General features: G+C 39.7%; 1 protein-coding gene across 2 annotated transcripts in view; it reads left to right on the top strand.

Moving 5' to 3' along the window:
• The window catches only part of SLC2A13 (solute carrier family 2 member 13), a 99,519-nt gene that overhangs the window by 26,839 nt on the left and 54,695 nt on the right, over positions 1–17,985 (top strand). For both annotated transcript variants that reach the window (XR_014172619.1, XM_081929141.1), the window contains exon 4: positions 11,593–11,701. Coding sequence is in view for 1 of the 2 variants with exons in the window: in XM_081929141.1 (XP_081785267.1) it covers positions 11,593–11,701 (109 nt within the window). In the remaining variant the exon portion in view is untranslated. The remainder of the gene's footprint in view (positions 1–11,592; positions 11,702–17,985) is intronic.

The raw sequence follows: 17,985 nt of genomic DNA, 5'->3' as shown, positions 1-17,985 counted from the left end.
TCCCAGTATGGTTACAAAGAAATAAAGGCAAATTCCAACTAGCATATTGAATTCTTGTGAGTTGCTTCTGTTAGCTTTTGGGTCATGCAAATTATACTTGCCTTATACAGCCACTTCTGTGCATTTTCTGTAACCAAACTGGAATGAGACTTCAGTCATAGTGAACATGTTTGTGAACGGAATAAACTTTTCAACCCATGCTACTAGTGTTTGAACTTCCCCATTTATACCAGTCTCTGTTAGAGTTTATTTAACAGGATTAGGTTTTTTAATCTGTTAAAAAGTATATAAACACGGACTGGCATTGTACAGTACAGATCCAGTGGCAGGGAAAAGCAAGAGGCAGATTTATGTTTTAGATCAGGGGTCAGCAAACTTTTTCAGCAGGGGGGTGGTCCACTGTCCCTCAGACCTTGTCTCTCAAACTTTTTAGCAGGGGGCCGGTCCACTGTCCCTCAGACCGGACTATATTTTGAAAAAAAATAAAAATGAACAAATTCCTATGCCCCACAAATAACCCAGACATGCATTTTAAATAAAAGCACACATTCTACTCATGTAGAACACCAGGCAGGTCCTACAAATAACCCGGAGATGCATTTTAAATAAAAGGACACATTCTACTCATGTAAAAACACCAGGCAGGCCCCACAAATAACCCAGTGATGCATTTTAAAGAAAAGCACACGTTCTACTCATGCTGATTCCTGGACTGTCCACGGGCCGGATTTAGAAGGTGATTGGGCCGGATCTGGCCCCTGGGCCCTAGTTTTCCTACCCATGTTTTAGATGCTTCTTCAGAGAGAAGGTGGGTTGGTCTATTGTTGTTATCAAATGAGCCGTGCCAACTAGGACTGATGCTTCTGCAGGTGATCCCACTGGCTGCTCTGGGATAGAAGGGTTAAGGTGGTCTCAGACGTAGCTTGGACCTAAATGGTCCAGGGCTTTGTAATTCAGTACATGGACCTTGAACTTGGCTTTGTAGTAGATGGGCAGCCAGTGCAGATTCTTCAACAATGCTTTCATATGTTGTCAGCCAGATGCCCCCATGAGCAATCTGGCTGCTGCATTCTTCACCAGTTGGCGCTTCCATACCAGGCCCCAAGGACAGCCCCACGTAGAGGCATTGCAGTAATCCAGCCTTGAGGTTACCAACACATGGGCTATAGTTGGTGGCCCTGTAAGGAGGATGCTGTGAAGTAGTCCAACTGGAGCGGGCAGGGAGGTACCGTATTTTTCTCTCTATAGGACACACTTTTCCCCCTCCAAAAATTAAGGGGAAATGTGTGTGCATCCTATGGAGCGAATTCAGGCTCCTTGGCTTCAGCGATAGCAATGCGAAGCCTCCGAAGCGCAAAGAGAGCGCTCCCTCCGCGCTCCGGAGGCTTCGCGTTGCTTTCGCTGAAGCCTGGAGAGCGAGAGAGGTCGGTGTGCACCGACCCCTCTTGCTCTCCAGGCTTCAGGGATAGCCGCCTGACGCCTCTGGAGCGCAACAGGAGCTCCCACTGTGCTCCGAAGGCTTCGGGTTCCTTTTGCTGAAGCCGGGAGAGCAAGACTCTCCTGGCTTCAGCAGAGAGGGAGAGCTGCGCAGCGCCCCTTCAGCGAAGCGGGAGGAGAAATGGAAGGGGCTCCGTTTCTCCTGCCGCTTCCCTGAAGGGGCGCTGAGCAGAGAGGGGGAGAATTTTTTTTCCGTGTTCTCCCCCTCTATAACAAGGTGCGTTCTATGGTCGGGTGCGTCCTATAGAGCGAAAAATACGGTAATCTTTTCCATCCCAAGCCTTCGTTACTTGGTCCCAAGATAATGACACAGGATGAAAAACTTGAATGCAGTCTGTTTCTACCACAGCAGTTCCCAGTGCTGGAAAAAGGGGGTGAAATCTTAAAATCTGCAAAACAGCCTATCTCTTCTGTGGCCTGTGTTTACAGATCCCCATGCAAGTGTTTCGGTTTCTTTGGAGATCCAGAAAGCCCCCCCACAACTAGTTCTGCCAAGAGGTTTTGGCTTCTGTTTTTGTGAATTGAAACTGTGCAGTATTGCAAACCACTTCTGAAACCATGTGGACTTCTAAGAGCTGTTTGTGTTAAGTCTCCGGGGTCTGTAGCTAAAAAAAAATAAAATAAAAATCCTCTGGGCTTGCCCAAACTGTGCTGCTTAATGTTGCTGTTTGGCGTCTAGCCCATGATGATTTTTCCATGGAGAGATGTGGGTCTGACATAAGAGTGTTAAACTGAATCATAGGTTAAGTTTTTTTTAATGCATTTACTCACTTGCTGTTCTGCACACTAAATATGTAACATAATATTATGTGCTGTTGACCATAAGGGGGAAATGGCTTATGGCTTTTTCTTGGATCAGAGTTTATTCTAAAAATGGAAATAAAATCAAATTATTGTGATTTAAGGGTTGTTATTATGTTTGTGTTGAGATATTACCAATTCTTGTTTTTCTCATTGATGGTAAAATGGGGTTTCTTAAAAATGACCCATGAAGTTCCTTCTGGTACTGTACCCAAATAATTGCTTAGGAAAAATATATTTTTCTTAAAGGGAATTTTGCATTGGTGAAGAAGCTCTTGACACTGATATGAGAGGATATAAGAGGATTTTCCTCATTTACCATTCAAGATGCAAAACAGATTCTGAAACACTGGCCTTTTATTTATAGTGTATGGATATAAGCAGATTAATGTATAATTCTTATTTCCTGTAAAACAGATATTAGCAGGATAGGTCTGGTCTCAAATTCATGCAGCCCTGACTACTCAAACTTCAATTTATCAATATATTTCTTGCTCATGGGACTTTGGAAAGTCATGATGAAGGGTTTCAGATAAGTTCCTTTCTCCTTAAAAACTCAGAAGATTTTAACATTTCAGAGCTAGCAGTTTTAGTGAGCTTCGAATGCAGGATTTCCTCTTCCATAATGTGAAGCTGGGATAGGCAGCACATGAACCTTAGTACTACCACAAATTTCATTATGCAGGGGTGGAGATTTCTTGAATTTACATCACAGCCTGAAATACAAACAATATGAACATTGCACTATTTTTGCATCAAAAAGATTGCTTATAAATAATGGAACTAAAGCTCAAGCTCTATTGTGTTTGAGTGGTTTTCTGTGACTTCAGTGATTATACCGGAATTGGATTATTCTCTTGCATATTAGCATTTTTTTTATAAGAGCGAACAAGCAGTTCTAAGAGGGAGCTCTGAAGTGTTAACATTCTGTTAAAACTAAATTAGATCTGTTAGAAGCAAGAATAAAATGACAGTTTATGGCAGATTCTAAACAAGTGAATAGCTACAGAAATGCCTGTATAGAACATCTTTATTCACATTTTATTTCAAAAGCGCTGCACTTTATAGTATTTAGCTTCCATTGCTATGACAATGGAAAACAGTTTTCCCAGTAGCTTGCAGCCTTTGTAAATGCAGAGCAAGAAAATGTTTGGATATAGCTACAGTCCAACAGCCTTGAAAAAGAGTACAAACAGATGTATTAAACGGAAGTTACAATTTTGGCAATACCTTATTTCTAGAAGTATGAACACAGAAAAGGTTTAAGTTGACATGTGTTGCATTTGCCACGCATTGATATTTTTGAATTGTTATTTAAAAAAAAGACAAACCGAAATCATTATGACTCTACCAACCAAATGACATGGACTTTCACTTTGTATCTCATTGAGAAACACTATTTTGCTGCCACCCACTGCTTTTAGACACCTGTTATACCCTAATCATGCATGTATATTCAGTATATACTGTATGTCTATTGTTCTCGTATGTACTTTGTTCAAAGGGACTAGTTTTCAAATAAAGGTGCATAGGATTCAAGCCTTAGCCTTCAAGTAAGTAACCTTTCTTAGCATCCTATACCAAGCTGAAGAGAAGAAAGCCTTAAGCCCCAGGCAACTGAGGGTTTGTTCCAGTCTACTGCTGCAGGCGCCGGCCACAACATGTGGGTAGCATTCCCCCATGGTCCTGGTTTTCTGATAGTTTGGTTCTTTAAGTGCTCTTAAAAACATGCTTTTCCTACATGCCTTGAAGGTTCCTACTTCAGCTGGCTTTCCCCTTTCCTTATTTTGCCATTCAGCATTTCATTATCCACCTTAGAAGGAGCAATTTGCCCTTGTTTGTTTCAGAGCCTGTTCTGTTTTATTTTGTGCCTTTATATCCTTCCTGGCTTCCGTTGAACTCCAGGCAGCATGTATAGGACTCCTGGGGAGTTTCCAAGCCAATCCAGGCCTATGTAGTTTCAGCAGAGTTAATGTATTGTATGCCATTCCCTGGGATCTGGAACCCTGATGCTACATAAAAACAGTGCTCAAGTAGGTGACTAGTTCCCAGTTCCTTATTTGCTTGCAAGTTCAAAACACTGAAAAGAATGAAAATTCATTCATCCCTGAATCCCCAGATAGCATTTGGAGCGCCCCATATAGTATATTTCCATGACTGGGGACTCCCACCTTTGAGTCCTAGAACAGTTGTTTTTGGTCCAAATTATCTTGCTTATGAAATGCTCATAAGAAATTAAATCAGCAACTGGTTGTGCCTACCCCACAACATGAATCACACACCCATCCATCTGGGGGAGTGTCCCTTGTGTGCCCTGCAGGATCTGATTTCTTTCCACAGGGCCTGTAAGACAGAGTTGTTCCGCCTGGCTTTTGGCTTGGAGCCAATTTGATTCCCTCCCCCTCTTTCTTTTTTCTTTTTTCTTTTTCCTTTCTCCTCCTGTGATGAGGCTGCATTTTAATATTTTAATGTTGTATTTTAATCTTGTTTTTAAGTTGTATTCATTCAACCTGTTTTTATTATTGCTTGTTAGCCGCCCTGAGCCCGGCCTTGGCTGGGGAGGGCAGGGTATAAATAAAAATTATTATTATTATTATTATTATTATTATTATTATTATTATGAGATGACATTGGATCCTGCCTAGCCCAGAGCTTCCTGCAGGCACATAGCATAGTCAGCTGCATCTGTACATACCAACAATAGCCAAAATGTGTAAAAAAGAAGATGATGATATGTTTTGGGCAACAAACACCAAATCATGCATCCACCCACAAAATAATGTATAATGATATTGATGATCATATTAATTGTTCCTAATTATTTTATGTAGATTATGTAGATTGATGGAAGATTAAATATGAGGATATACTAATCTAATTGAATATTTTTATTCCTGATAAACATTGAAAAGGGGATATTGAAGAGTTGTTGACCTTACAGCAGTGATCGTAGCATTACGCAAAGCAATAATACATGTAGATGGTGTGACTTGTACAGTCATACCTCGGGTTATAGACGCTTCGGGTTGCGTTTTTTAGGGTTGCGGACCGCTGAAACCGGGTTACTTCCGGGTTTCGGTGGTCGTGCATTTGAAGAAGCGCTAAATCGCGCTTTGCGCATGCGCAGAATCGCAACCCGCACATGTGCAGACACGGGTTGCGAACGTGCATCCCACACGGATCATGTTCGCAACCTGAGCATCCACTGTACTGGTGTTCGGAGTGGTTTACCATGTACAGTGGTTTGAAAGCAACCTATGAATTAGTACAGTGATAGGTGGCAGCGGCAGCAACAACAACAACTCCTTTCCAAACAGGGCTGGACGAGGCAACTGGGTCAAGTGGCAGATTCAGGGGTTGTTACTTCCCGGTTGGCGATTCCCCTCTGTTGGAGGACAGAGCTTGTACATGCTATGTATCCTCTCCGGTTCCCCCAAACCTATCCTGGTACTTTAGGTGCAGTGAATGATGCTAATCTGCTATCATTGTTGAAGTAAGATTCAACTGTCTGTCCAGGCCATTTTTGAATGTGGAATAGGGAAGGAGTGGCAGTCCTTCACCGCTAAAGGCAAAATATTTGGGGCCAGCCCTGCTTCTAAAACATGTTTTTGTGGTTTTCCAGAGCTTGGTTTCAGCTGTGGGGAAGCTGAAGTATACTCTCTGCATCAGTGAGATTGCTTCTGAGTTCATCATCGTCCAACCTTTTGTAGAATCCTTTTCAGTGTATCCTAGCAACAAGAATGGCAATATGCACAAAGGCCATTAGGGACCCTTACTTTAAAAAATTTAATCTACCCTCAGTTAAAAAAAAAAAATCTACAAATTTAAGATAACTTGAAGTCTAAAGCATGTCTACTAAAGGATTTTCTAATTCTAGTCACTTTTTTCAGAATAATAGGAACTACAAAACATTATATAACAAATATTATATCCCTTGGAAAGGTTAATCAGTGTAACAGACTTAATGGTTTAAAATCTTTATTCTTATGACTACATGTTTCACAAATGAATGTTTGGTTAATTGTGTTTGCTTGAGTACTTAAATGATAATCTGAAAAATAACATTTCCACTCAGCATCCGTCATCTAGATAAATATTTAACAAACTGTTTGGACACTGGGCAATAGCAATCCCTTGAGTCCTAAAGAGCTGCTGTTTCCCCCTTTAGTGTATGTTTACTGCTTCTGCCTTGTTGTCTGGTAGTCCTTGGAAGCGCTGTGGTTTGCTCTTCCTTTTTTCCAAGCAACCAGAATGCATTTTTCCTGTGGTGTGTTTGTCTGAGGTCAGATACACCTTAGAAAGTATTTTCTGCACATAAGAGGTAAAGGACCCCTGGCAGTTAGGTCCAGTCGCGAATGACTCTGGGGTTGCAGCGCTCATCTCGCTTTACTGGCCGAGGGAGCTGACGTTTGTCTGTAGACAGCTTCCGGGTCACGTGGCCAGCATGACTAAGCCGCTTCTGGCGAAACCAGAGCAGCACACAGAAACACTGTTAACCTTCCCGCTGGAGCGGTACCTATTTATCTACTTGCACTTTGACGTGCTTTCGAACTGCTAGGTTGGCAGGAGCTGGGACCGAGCAACAGGAGCTCACCCCGTCACGGGGATTTGAACCACCGACCTTCTGATTGGCAAGCCCTAAGCTCAGCGGTTTAGACCACAGCGCCACCCACGTCCCTAAGGTAAAGGACCCCTGACAGTTAAGTCCAGTCACGAACGACTCTAGGGTTGCGGCACTCATCTCGCTTTACTGGCCGAGGAGCTGATGTTTGTCTGCAGATAGTTTTTCCGGGTCATGTGGCCAGCATGACTAAGCCGCTTTTGGTGAAACCAGAATACTGCTACACAATAAGTGCAGAATCTCCAACCCAAATGGAAAATGCAAAAGGTTTAACACTTTACAAAGAATCATAGAATTGTAGAGTTGGAAAAGAGTTCATCTAGTCCAAAGAGACTTAGACATGTCTTCTGCTCTACAGCAGACACTCATTGAGATTTCACTTACACTACAACACATTATATGTCTACTCAGACGTCGATTTCTTTGTGTTTGATGGGGTAAGTGGTTACAGGATAGCAGCCTAAGGTTTGTTTAAGGGTTGGGGTTTTTTTGAGGGAGGGTGGTTCCTGTTGCTTTTACAGCTGTAACTCCACAGTCAGGGTCAATGAGACATTGCTGACTTCCCATGGTATGCATGGGGTCAGCACAGTGTAGTTGGTTTTTTAAAAGATCATTGTCATGCTTCATTATCCCCACCAGCCACTTTCGGTTTGTATTATTTAGCTCTTGTTACAGAACTTCTTTCTTCCATATTCATTGCTGGCAGGGATGAAGTATGGTGCATGGCTCTCATTCTGCTAAGAAAACAAGGAAAGGGGCCTTTATTCATTCATCCATATTTTTCTTGGGAAGCGTGGCTTGACGTTCTGATTTTAATCCTGAGAATAAATGGTTACAGTGACATTTCTAGACTTTATAATATGATAGAATATTTTGACATAATTGAAGGTGTTCCATTCCTTTGAAAATAGCCATGCCCTGTACCTGTGAGAAGTTAACAAAACACCCGGGTAATTTAAACTGTGCTGGAGAGTAGAACAATACTCTATTCCAACAGAAATAATTAAATCAGAGCAGGATGACCTTGGCACCATGTTATTTTCCTGTTGATTTCTTAAGTATCTGAGGAAGACTTGGAATAAAGAAATAAGCTCTGGAACCCCTACTGGAAGATGCATAGTCTTTGTACAGTTGTAATAAAGTGAGCATTAAAACCTCTGTTTCAAACAATTAAACTGTATTGTATAGCATAATAGGAAAATTCTGGAGAAATAATTAGTTATGCATGCTATTTTGATTTGAAAAACTTTTATAGAGGTTTATAGACCACAGATATAATTTTTAAATGACAAATCAAATAAATAAGCACTTTAATGTTATTTGATAGGAAAACATATCATGGGAATAACAACTTCTCATCTGCAGTTGCTGATGTGTTTTGGAATTGTGTAGTGCTTTCGTTCATTAATGAGAACTTCATTGGATTTTGTTTAGTGATAAATTGCCTTCAAGAAGGGTAACATATGGTTCTGCCTAGGTAGAATAAAATTGTGGTTGTGAAGTAAATTTCTGGCATTGGTAAAATGGGCTAAAAGGCTGCATTTGGTTTTCAAGTAGAGCTGTTTGGAGTCAAATCTGCAAAGTGAACTTTCTTGTACAGGCAATTCTCAACTTACACTGGGGTTACATTTCGGGGATAATGCATAAACTCAAAATCACATATAGCAAAGTGCATGGGATTCAGTGGGGGGTGGGATTGCCAAGGTCTTTTTTCCCTGGCCTTCCCCCTTCCTTCCTTCCTTCCTTCCTTCCTTCCTTCCTTCCTTCCTTCCTTCCTTTCTACCTACCTACCTACCTACCTACCTACCTATTTTATTGCCAAGTGCATAAAGCTGAATGCGCACAAGTTAAATAAACATAAGTTGTCAGTTACCTGTATCCTAAAACGTTGGTAGGAAAAAACCCAATACTTTTAAGATAGCACTGAATGACCATAAACCATGCATCTTGTTATGAACTGCTGTACTTGACTGTTTTGTCTCCTTGCTTTTAAATTGGTGGTACCTTTTGAAGAAGCGAAATCAGACTCTATGTTTTAGATAAATGAATTTATTAAGCCAACAGTAAGTGTCTTACAGTTTTTTTTTTACTAACAATTAAATAATTTATACCGTACATTATTTATAATGGAAAGGTTGGCTCTCCTGAATTGGATAGTTGTGATTTAATCTTTTTTTTTTTTTTTAAGTGAGCAGATTGGACCTCCTTAAAAGGTACAATTGAGAGATCTAAATTTGAGGCTGATGAGTTAGGTTTTTGTGTTACCTTTCGTCCAAATGCAGCAGTTAACTGTATTTTAATATAACAGTGAATCAACCTTATTGGGTAGCGAATGAATGCTGTTAAGCAAATAGAAAAAATCATATCTAAGGTTACGTATAATTTATTCCCTATAAATATTGATTTTGAGCCGAACTTCATGGACAGTGTTGTCTGAATGCCATGCATTTAATCTCTTGTGTATATATTGACCTAGGAGTCACTGTACTGAAGACGGTTGAGCTACCTCAGCTGCTTTTATTTCTCTTGGTGAATTCTCCAACCCTCACCATGTATAATTAAGACATGCTAAAGATGGTTTTCTATATGAAGGCAGACAGATAATACAAGAAAAGAGAGTGCTTAGGGAAGGTCCTAGAGGAGCAATAAGCTTGAAGAAACAATAGCTGCTTCGTTTACCAACAAGCAATGCAGGGGGAGTGAAGACATCTCTTATATCTTATTGATTGGAAGAGAACTGACTGATAATTTGTCATTTAGTATACTAAGCACTCATCCTGCTGTATATGGTAAGGATGTGTGTACCACCACATCTATTCAGTTTTTGAGAAACTTAATGACTTCTCACAGCTGTCCATGGAGGCGCAGGTCAATTCTGTGTCCAGGGCAGCTGTTTATCAGCTCCATCTGGAACGCAGGCTGAGACCCTACCTCCCTGTGGACAGTCTTGCCAGAGTGCTGCATGCTCTAGTTATCTCTCCCTTGGACTACTGCAATGCACTCTATGTGGGGCTACCGTTGAAGGTGACCTGGAAACGAAAACTAATCCAGAATGCGGCACCTAGACTGGTAACTGGGAGCAGCTGCCAAGACCACATAACACCAGTTTTGAAAGACCTACATTGGCTCCCAGTAAGTTTCTGAGCAAAATTCAAAGTGTTGGTGCTGACCTTTTAAGCCCTAAACGGCTTATGAAGGAGCGTCTCCACCCCCATCATTCACCCCTGGGTGCTGAGGGCCTTCTGGCGGTTCCCTTGCGAGAAGCAAAGTTACAGGGAACCAGGCAGAGGGCCTTCTCGGTAGTGGCACCTGCCCTGTGGAACGCCCTCCCACCAGATGTCAAAGTGAAAAACAACTACCAGACTTTTAGAAGACATCTGAAGGCAGCCCTGTTTAGGGAAGCTTTTAATGTTTAACAGACTATTGTATTTTAGTATTTTGTTGGAAGCCGCCCAGAGTGGCTGGGGAAACCCAGCCAGATTGGTGGGATATAAATAAATTATTATTATTATTATTATTATTATTATTATTATTATTATTATTATCATTAAGACTGAAGATTATCAGTACTTATTTTAATGCCTGTATTGTTGCAGTAGATACTTTTAATTACCATGTTTTATATATGTGGGGAATAGTGTCATAATTTAAATTTTTAGAACAATGCATAATTTTAAAGACTAGAGCAATATCTGAATTATAAAACCTGCCGTGAGTATGCAATGGCTATAGTATTATATTTTTATGGATTTTAGTTGCATTGCTAATCTTAAAATATGGACATTAAAATTAACAGGGGAATAGCATAGAGAAATAACCTTAGTGCTTCTTGTTTTTTATATAGATTTCAGCAGCAATTGTATAATTAACCAACTTTCATTTTCCCTGCTGGTATTGTATATCATAAGGTCTCCCAAACTTGGGTGTTCAGCTGTTTTGGGGCCATAATTCCCATAATCCCTGACCACTAGTTCTGCTAGCTAGGAATGATGGGAGTTGTAGACCTAAGACTGGGAAACCCTGGTACAGTGTATCCCTTCTTTCAGGTCCTGTAGTATTTATTAAACTAAAGTTACCCCCTCCTCTGGCAATCTGCACAGAATTTTGCTTAATGGTTGCCATCAATTTGATTTTAATTAATTTATAATGAATGTTTTTAGAATTTTGGATTATTTTGATTGTTGTTAGCCGCCCTGAGCCCAGCTTCGGCTGGGGAGGGCAGGATATAAATAAATTTTATTATTATTATTATTATTATTATTATTATTGGAAAATTATTAATTTAAATTCTTATCCTTAGACCAGTATATGAACAATTGTTGTATATATATATATATCTGAAATTAATTAATTTTGTAAGCCATTTGTGATGTGGATTTGATGGCACTATCATTTTTGGCTTTCTGCTTTCCTGAAATATCCACCTTTATATATCATTTGTCTTCCAGAGGCTTGAAACATTTTATTTCATTGATTGTTAAGTCCCAGCATGACAACAGTCTTGAAACCACTTGATCTGTGGTTAGTTATTCATCTACTATACATAATAAAGTATGTATGAAATCTGCTGTGGAAAAGCGTGTGGAAAAGTTCAAAATATGGGATGTGGTTGGCTGCCATAATGGGAAATACTGATTGATGTAATGAATTTCATTTTTCTTCACTTTTTCAAGCTGGACCTGTGATCTGCAGAATGCTGACCTATCCTCCAACTCGAAGAGAGTTAATAGTGGGCTGTGGTCTACAAATGTTCCAGCAACTGGCAGGTATTAACACAGTCATGTATGTATCACTTTTTCAACTTTGGTTTTTTTTATTTAAAAGACATGTTTCATTTGGTACAACAGAAAATAGACAAAAAGCTTTCAGTGACATGTATATTTTTCAGATAGTATAGAGGGCGAGGGGTGACCAGTAGAGAAAATGTCAGCAAGCCCAGAAACAATGGAAATAGTATAAAGGTGATTTATAAATTGACAAACTCCACTTGTAAGAAACTCTCCATTTGTTGCGATAAAGCATGGGATGCAGTGCAGGAAATCTTGTCATATTAATTTGAGATGTTTGGAGATACTGTTGTAATTGTTACCCAACAGTGGCAACTGTTTAAGTTTATATATACATTCACATGTAATAATATTTTGTAAATTTAATAATCACTTTTCTACTGTTTACATTGTTCTGTAGATTCCTGTGGTTTTCTGTTTTTCATATTCCTGGGGACCTTCACCTTTGTTTTAGATGTGTGCTTTTCAAATTTTACATGAAAATGCATTGTCAACTGCATTTAGACTAATGTTCAAGGTAACAGAGCAGATTTTTCTGCAGTGCATCTATTTAAGCATGCTTCCCTAGGAGGCGAAACAAAATCCACAAAGTATAGGACTGGCATCAAATTACTTTGAAAATGTGATATGTGCATATGGTAAATGAGAAAATATCTGAAGTTCCCGAAGAAAAAACACAGTTTTTCTTTTTTCTTTCTTTGGAAATATATTGAAACCCTGTAAGATTTATGGTACTCATTAGCTGACTTTGCTTATCCTAAGCTTACAGATGTGCTTAGATCAGAAACACCTTACCAAGCAGTAGTTTTTGCAGACTGTGAATGGAACAGATCTAGTTGACAATGAGGAAGTGGAGAAGGGCGGAAGTTACTGCAAAAAAACCTCTTAAATTCTCAAATGCGTTACAGCAGCTCTGGTGTGGATTTATTAAGTAAATCTTTAGGCACCAAGTATTAGAAACACACAATTCAGTGTAAATTGATTTCCCCTCAGTTTGTTTTTTGGTGTTTGAGATACAGACACACACAAATGTATGTTAGGGGACTCGCACTGTGAATGATTTGATTGAAAACCTGTCGCCTTGCTAGATATGAATTGTAGTATATGACAGCAGACTGCTTGGTAACCTTCAGCACATTCTATGACCTATACATTTTTATGGCTTACTAACGTAAAGATGCAGCACTGCACACATTTAGCCTTCTGCCATATCTTTTCCAGCTGACTGTATTTTAAATGAGAGGACCATGGTAGCAGAGTGAACCATCACTTTTGCGTGTTGGGCAGGGAGGGAAATGTGCTAAACAAGGTTTTTCCATGTGCAGCTGTTGAAGAAACTGGTCTCATTATATTTACTACATGTTTTGTACAGAAGGGTCATAGTTCAGCGGTGGAGAATCTGCTTTCCATATAGAAGATCACAGGCTGGGAAAGTTTCCTTTTTGGAAACCTTGTACAACTAGCTGCCAGTCAGTTTAAGCAGTTCTGAGCTAATGGACCGATGCTCTCAGCCTGTATAAAGCAGCCTCCTGTGTTCCTATATACTACTTTTTGTTTGCATTTTTATAACAGTGACTTGTGATCTGATACAAAGGAGGAAAATAAGCAAATTCAGGTACCAATTATTTCATGCTATTATGTAATGAAGGTACATAGCAACCAGCTGGAATAGCAGCTGATGGAGATGGTTCTGATAGAAGAGGAACCACATGGCATTTGAACCCAGCTGAGCTGATAAAGGAGGACTAACTGTTTCTTTTCTGTCTGTTGCTACCAAGTGGAAGATTCAGAGAGCCTGATATTACTGCGTCCTAAATCCTAATTGAACTCTGACTCTATTAGTTTGCCTGCATAACTTTTACGATCTTCAAAATTTATTATTGCTCATTTTATGCCTGCTGATTGTCACTGGTGTGGCGAACCAGTGTTGAGAACTTGGGACTGGGCTAACATCCTTGAATGTAGTTCCATAACCCTTTCTAATATCCCTGCACAAAGAAGGGTTACAGCCTAGGCTTCTTACTGTGATTTGGTATAGCAGTCAGAGTGACACCAGAAATGTCAAGGTTTAAGGATCCACTTGATAGATGACGTGGGGCCAATAATTCTCTCAAATGAAGGTGCTGTGCTCCCTGGAAGAAGGGCAGGACAGTTCCGCCCCACCCCAATCTCATTGACAGATGCAGTGATTTTTATGTGGACGGGCATCATGTAAGCTTATATCTTGCAGCCTAGCTGGTGGCATTGCTATGTGAAGAAAGTCTTAAATAAGTTTAAAAACAAACAAATGGGAGAATGCCATAGGCAAAATCTAGTCTGTTTTGGGAAGGGTATTGGAGATAGGAAACTCCCGACAGTAATTGTCATTCTAATAGTGGAGGTCATTTAGAAATGCTTTATTGGCCTTGTAGACTTGCATCCTCATAATGTGACACTTGATCGTGGGGATTCAATGATAGGAAGTATAATTGAAAACTGTAAATCAGAGTGAGGATGTTCAAATGTCAAAGGACTAGGAGATTAAATGACCTGCTGATAAACTCTAGCAAAATGATGTTGCATGAAATCGTACAAAATTAGTAGAAATTAGTATGAATGTTGTACTTATAACCTTAAGAAACTGATAAGTCTTAAATATGAAAACTATCAGTTATTTTAATGATTTCAGACAATATTTTTGTGGCTGTGAGATCCTGTGTAAGAATTCAGTAGTATTGCAGACTTAATAATTTTGCTTTGGGAGAAATGTATCTTGCTGGTGCCTTTGTATTCTTCTCTGTTCCTATTTTTAAGCCATTTGTGTGAGTCTTTCACAGTCCAGCCATTTCTCCTCCTTGATCCTGCCAGGAAGTCATAGTACTATTTGATTTCAGCCTGTTGCCTTGGTAATAACTGTAATGTCACAAATTCAGCATTATTACTTCACTGCACGATCAAAAAGCTGTGAGTGTGTGCTATGTGGGAGAGAGCCCAAAGGCTTTGTTGTAATACACAGCTTTGATAATTAGTAAAACTGAGAGAGAACGACTTGCTTTTTTCAAACATAGCAGCCTGCCAGATTTGAGGTGCTGAAATTCATCTCATCTCCATTAAAAAAAAAATGTAACGTTCAGTCAATCGGTTTCCCTTTCACAATATTCCTATGCATCCTTCCCACTATTCATCAGATATTTGTTGATGTTTGGAAGAATATATAGCCAACATTATTTGTAGCAAGAGCAAGATATGGAAGGTAGGTATGTTTAAAAACCTCATTGTCACTTAAGTCACTTCCGTATTTAAATGCACACTTGAGATGTAAGCCAAATTCATAAATTTGTTAATGAGGTTGTGCAGGACGTTTCTTGGGCTCGTTTCTCGTATGTTTTGAAAAACACTGATCAATCAGGATGTTTACTCAATTGTTCATCTTGGAGTTGGAGCTATAAATACTGCACTTTATACAACCCATTTTTCCTTTTTAAAAAAAGGGGGGGGGAGACACGATTTGCCTTGAGGTGAAATCTTTTGAAAGATGGTCAGTGTGACATCTGATGATGGTTGGCAGGAATTGAACGCAACCCTTCCTGCTAAAGTTATTATAGCAAATGGCACCATGTCTTGCACTTTGTGGATTTTAGTCACCGTTATTTTGAGAGCGTCAAAACAGGTTCTGCTGGTGAGAGACTGACATATCTAGGTAACCAAACTCAGTTGGAGTTTAACAAGAAACAATCTCACACCAAGATTAAGTGAGTGGGCAGGACTTGATGAAAAAGAGTCACACCTGTGACATGCTTTTCTCCCCCAGGAGGTCTTTTGAAAATAAGGTCTTTTATCTTCTGACTGAGGCGTACCTTCCAATAGGAGGCAACTCCTTTATATATTTTATAAAATGCGTAGGCAGTTAGCAGAAGAGACTTGCTATATCAGTTGGTCCAAATAGGTTCCAGTTTATTTCAATGCACGTTGTGCATTAAATTAATAGTCCACAAATATTTATTTGTTTGACAATTATGACAACCCACAGTTGGTCTTTTCATGTTAACTGAACCTTCTCACTTCTAAGACACTCCTTCAGTACAGTATTGCTCTACAATGACAATAGCAAGATGAAAGGGATACAGGATCCATTCAAAAATTTGACTAAAATATGATAGAGGATAGTGCCCCTTGTGGTATTTTGTATCCTTAATGCTTCAACAAAATGTTGCCTGTAGCATTTCTTTATTCTCCCCACCCCTCGGTGCAATATATAAGCTGGCTAACACCTTTTGAAGAATATTAAAGCTTAGCTAGAAATGACAAAAAAATATTATTGCACAAGAAACTAAATTCCCTATCCAGCTTGGGAACTGCGTATCTTTCTAATCTACCCCTGAAAGGCATCTTACCTATCAGTTCTCCTGAACAAGAAGTAGGCAGAGCTCTCTTTACATATCTCTTACATGTGATCTGATAGCTTATGAATAGTCTCTGAGAAGGTACCTGCTTGAATAGCAAGGTATAGAGAGTCTGGGGAGGAAGGAATATCGCTCCTCTATGCCAACTCTGCCCCAGCTTCTGCCAACCTAGCAGTTCAAAAGCATACCAGTTCAAGTAGATTACTAGGTACCACTGTGCACTCTGGCACTTGTCACGGTCCTCCGTGCAGTAGCGGTTTAGTCATGCTGGCCACATGACCCAGAAAGCTGTGGACAAACACCGGCTCCCCTTGGCCTAAAAAGTGAAATGAGCACCGCACCCCATAGTCACCTTTGACTGGACTCAACCATCCTTTACCTTTACTAGCACATCTGTGACCTTGGTGGCTCTTGGAGAAGGGAGGATTATTGCCAGTGCAGCAAGTTGCCTGCTTGGTTGCTGCAGGCGATGCTAACAATAAATCATGTGGCAGTTTTCATATGCATGCGTTCCTGAAAAGTCTAGGTAGCATGTTAATTTATATTTTATAATTTATATCTGGTATGCCCCACGGAGAGCCTCAAGGTCCATAAATAGCAACACCCTAGTGGTCCCGGGCCCTAAGGAAGTTAGATTAGCTTCAACCAGAGCCAGGGCCTTTTCATCACTGGTTCCAGCCTGGTGGATCTGATTTCTTTCCACAGGGCCTGTAAGACAGAGTTGTTCTGCCTGGCCTTTGGCTTGGAGCTAATTTGATTCCGTCCCCCTCTTTCTTTTTCCTTTTTCCTTTCTCCTCCTGTGATGAGGCTGCATTTTAATATTTTAATATTTCAATATTTTAATTATTTCAATCTTGTTTTTAAGTTGTATTCATTCAACTTGTTTTTATTATTGCTTGTTAGCCGTGCTGAGCCCGGCCTTGGCTGGGGAGGGTGGGGTATAAATAAAAATTATTATTATCATCATTATTAGTCTTTAGCAACAGTAGCCTGGTGAAGAGGGGCCACTATGACTCCTGCTGCTCTTGAGGTTTGCCTTTTTAGGAAATCTTAAAACCTCCTGGAGGTTGTGTTTTGATACGTCCGTTGTATCCAGGACTTAAGTGTGTTGCAGATGTGGTAGTTCTGGATGGGATCACTGCTTGCCCTGCCAGCAGCTTTGAAAACGACTCCTGCTGTTCAGCATTCATTACTTCCTACCATTTACCCTGTAACAAGTTTATATGTGGAGTTCCTCTCCCCCCATTTAGAAAACACATACACAGACAGAGAAATGCATTATGAGATGTGATGCGTGTAATGTGCCTGGGAGTGGAGTGTGGCTTATTAGTAAAATAGGACAGTTCTCTTGGGAAATATGCTCTCATTTTGAATCATTTCACCCTCCTCTTGCTGTGTTTACTTCATCTTAAATATGTCCATTATAGTAGAATAGTTGCTGTGAGTAACACACACATAATTGGAAAATGTTTCACATATATTTTGATTTGAAGTAGTCTTGTAAAAGTCAACTGAATTGTTCAGAAACATAAGTAGGTTTGGACTACTATATTTTCAGAGATGAAGACTTTTTTTGCAAAAAAATCTTTGTATATTCCTTTTTGTTCTTTTTTTCCTATGGGATTAATTAAATTTAGAGATCTAATCATTCTCTCATGTGAGGAAAATAATCTGATAAGGAAGCGGTAGCTCAGGGGTAGAAATAGCTGTTACGTTTTGCCTGATTAAATATATAAAAATTAAATATATTGCAGTGATTAACAAAAACAGAGATATTAAATTCTTATAGCAACTGTTCTCTTTATTTATTTATTTTTTTAAAAAAAACTATAGGTCAAGCAAAACTGTCTAGAATTTTCACTTTGGGCAGCATCTCATTCAAAGAGTCTGAAATTAA

The sequence above is a fragment of the Podarcis melisellensis genome, assembly GCF_964234715.1.
Source record: "Podarcis melisellensis genome assembly, chromosome: 10".
Taxonomy (NCBI): domain Eukaryota; kingdom Metazoa; phylum Chordata; class Lepidosauria; order Squamata; family Lacertidae; genus Podarcis; species Podarcis melisellensis.
This window is presented reverse-complemented; position numbering and strand designations above follow the sequence as displayed.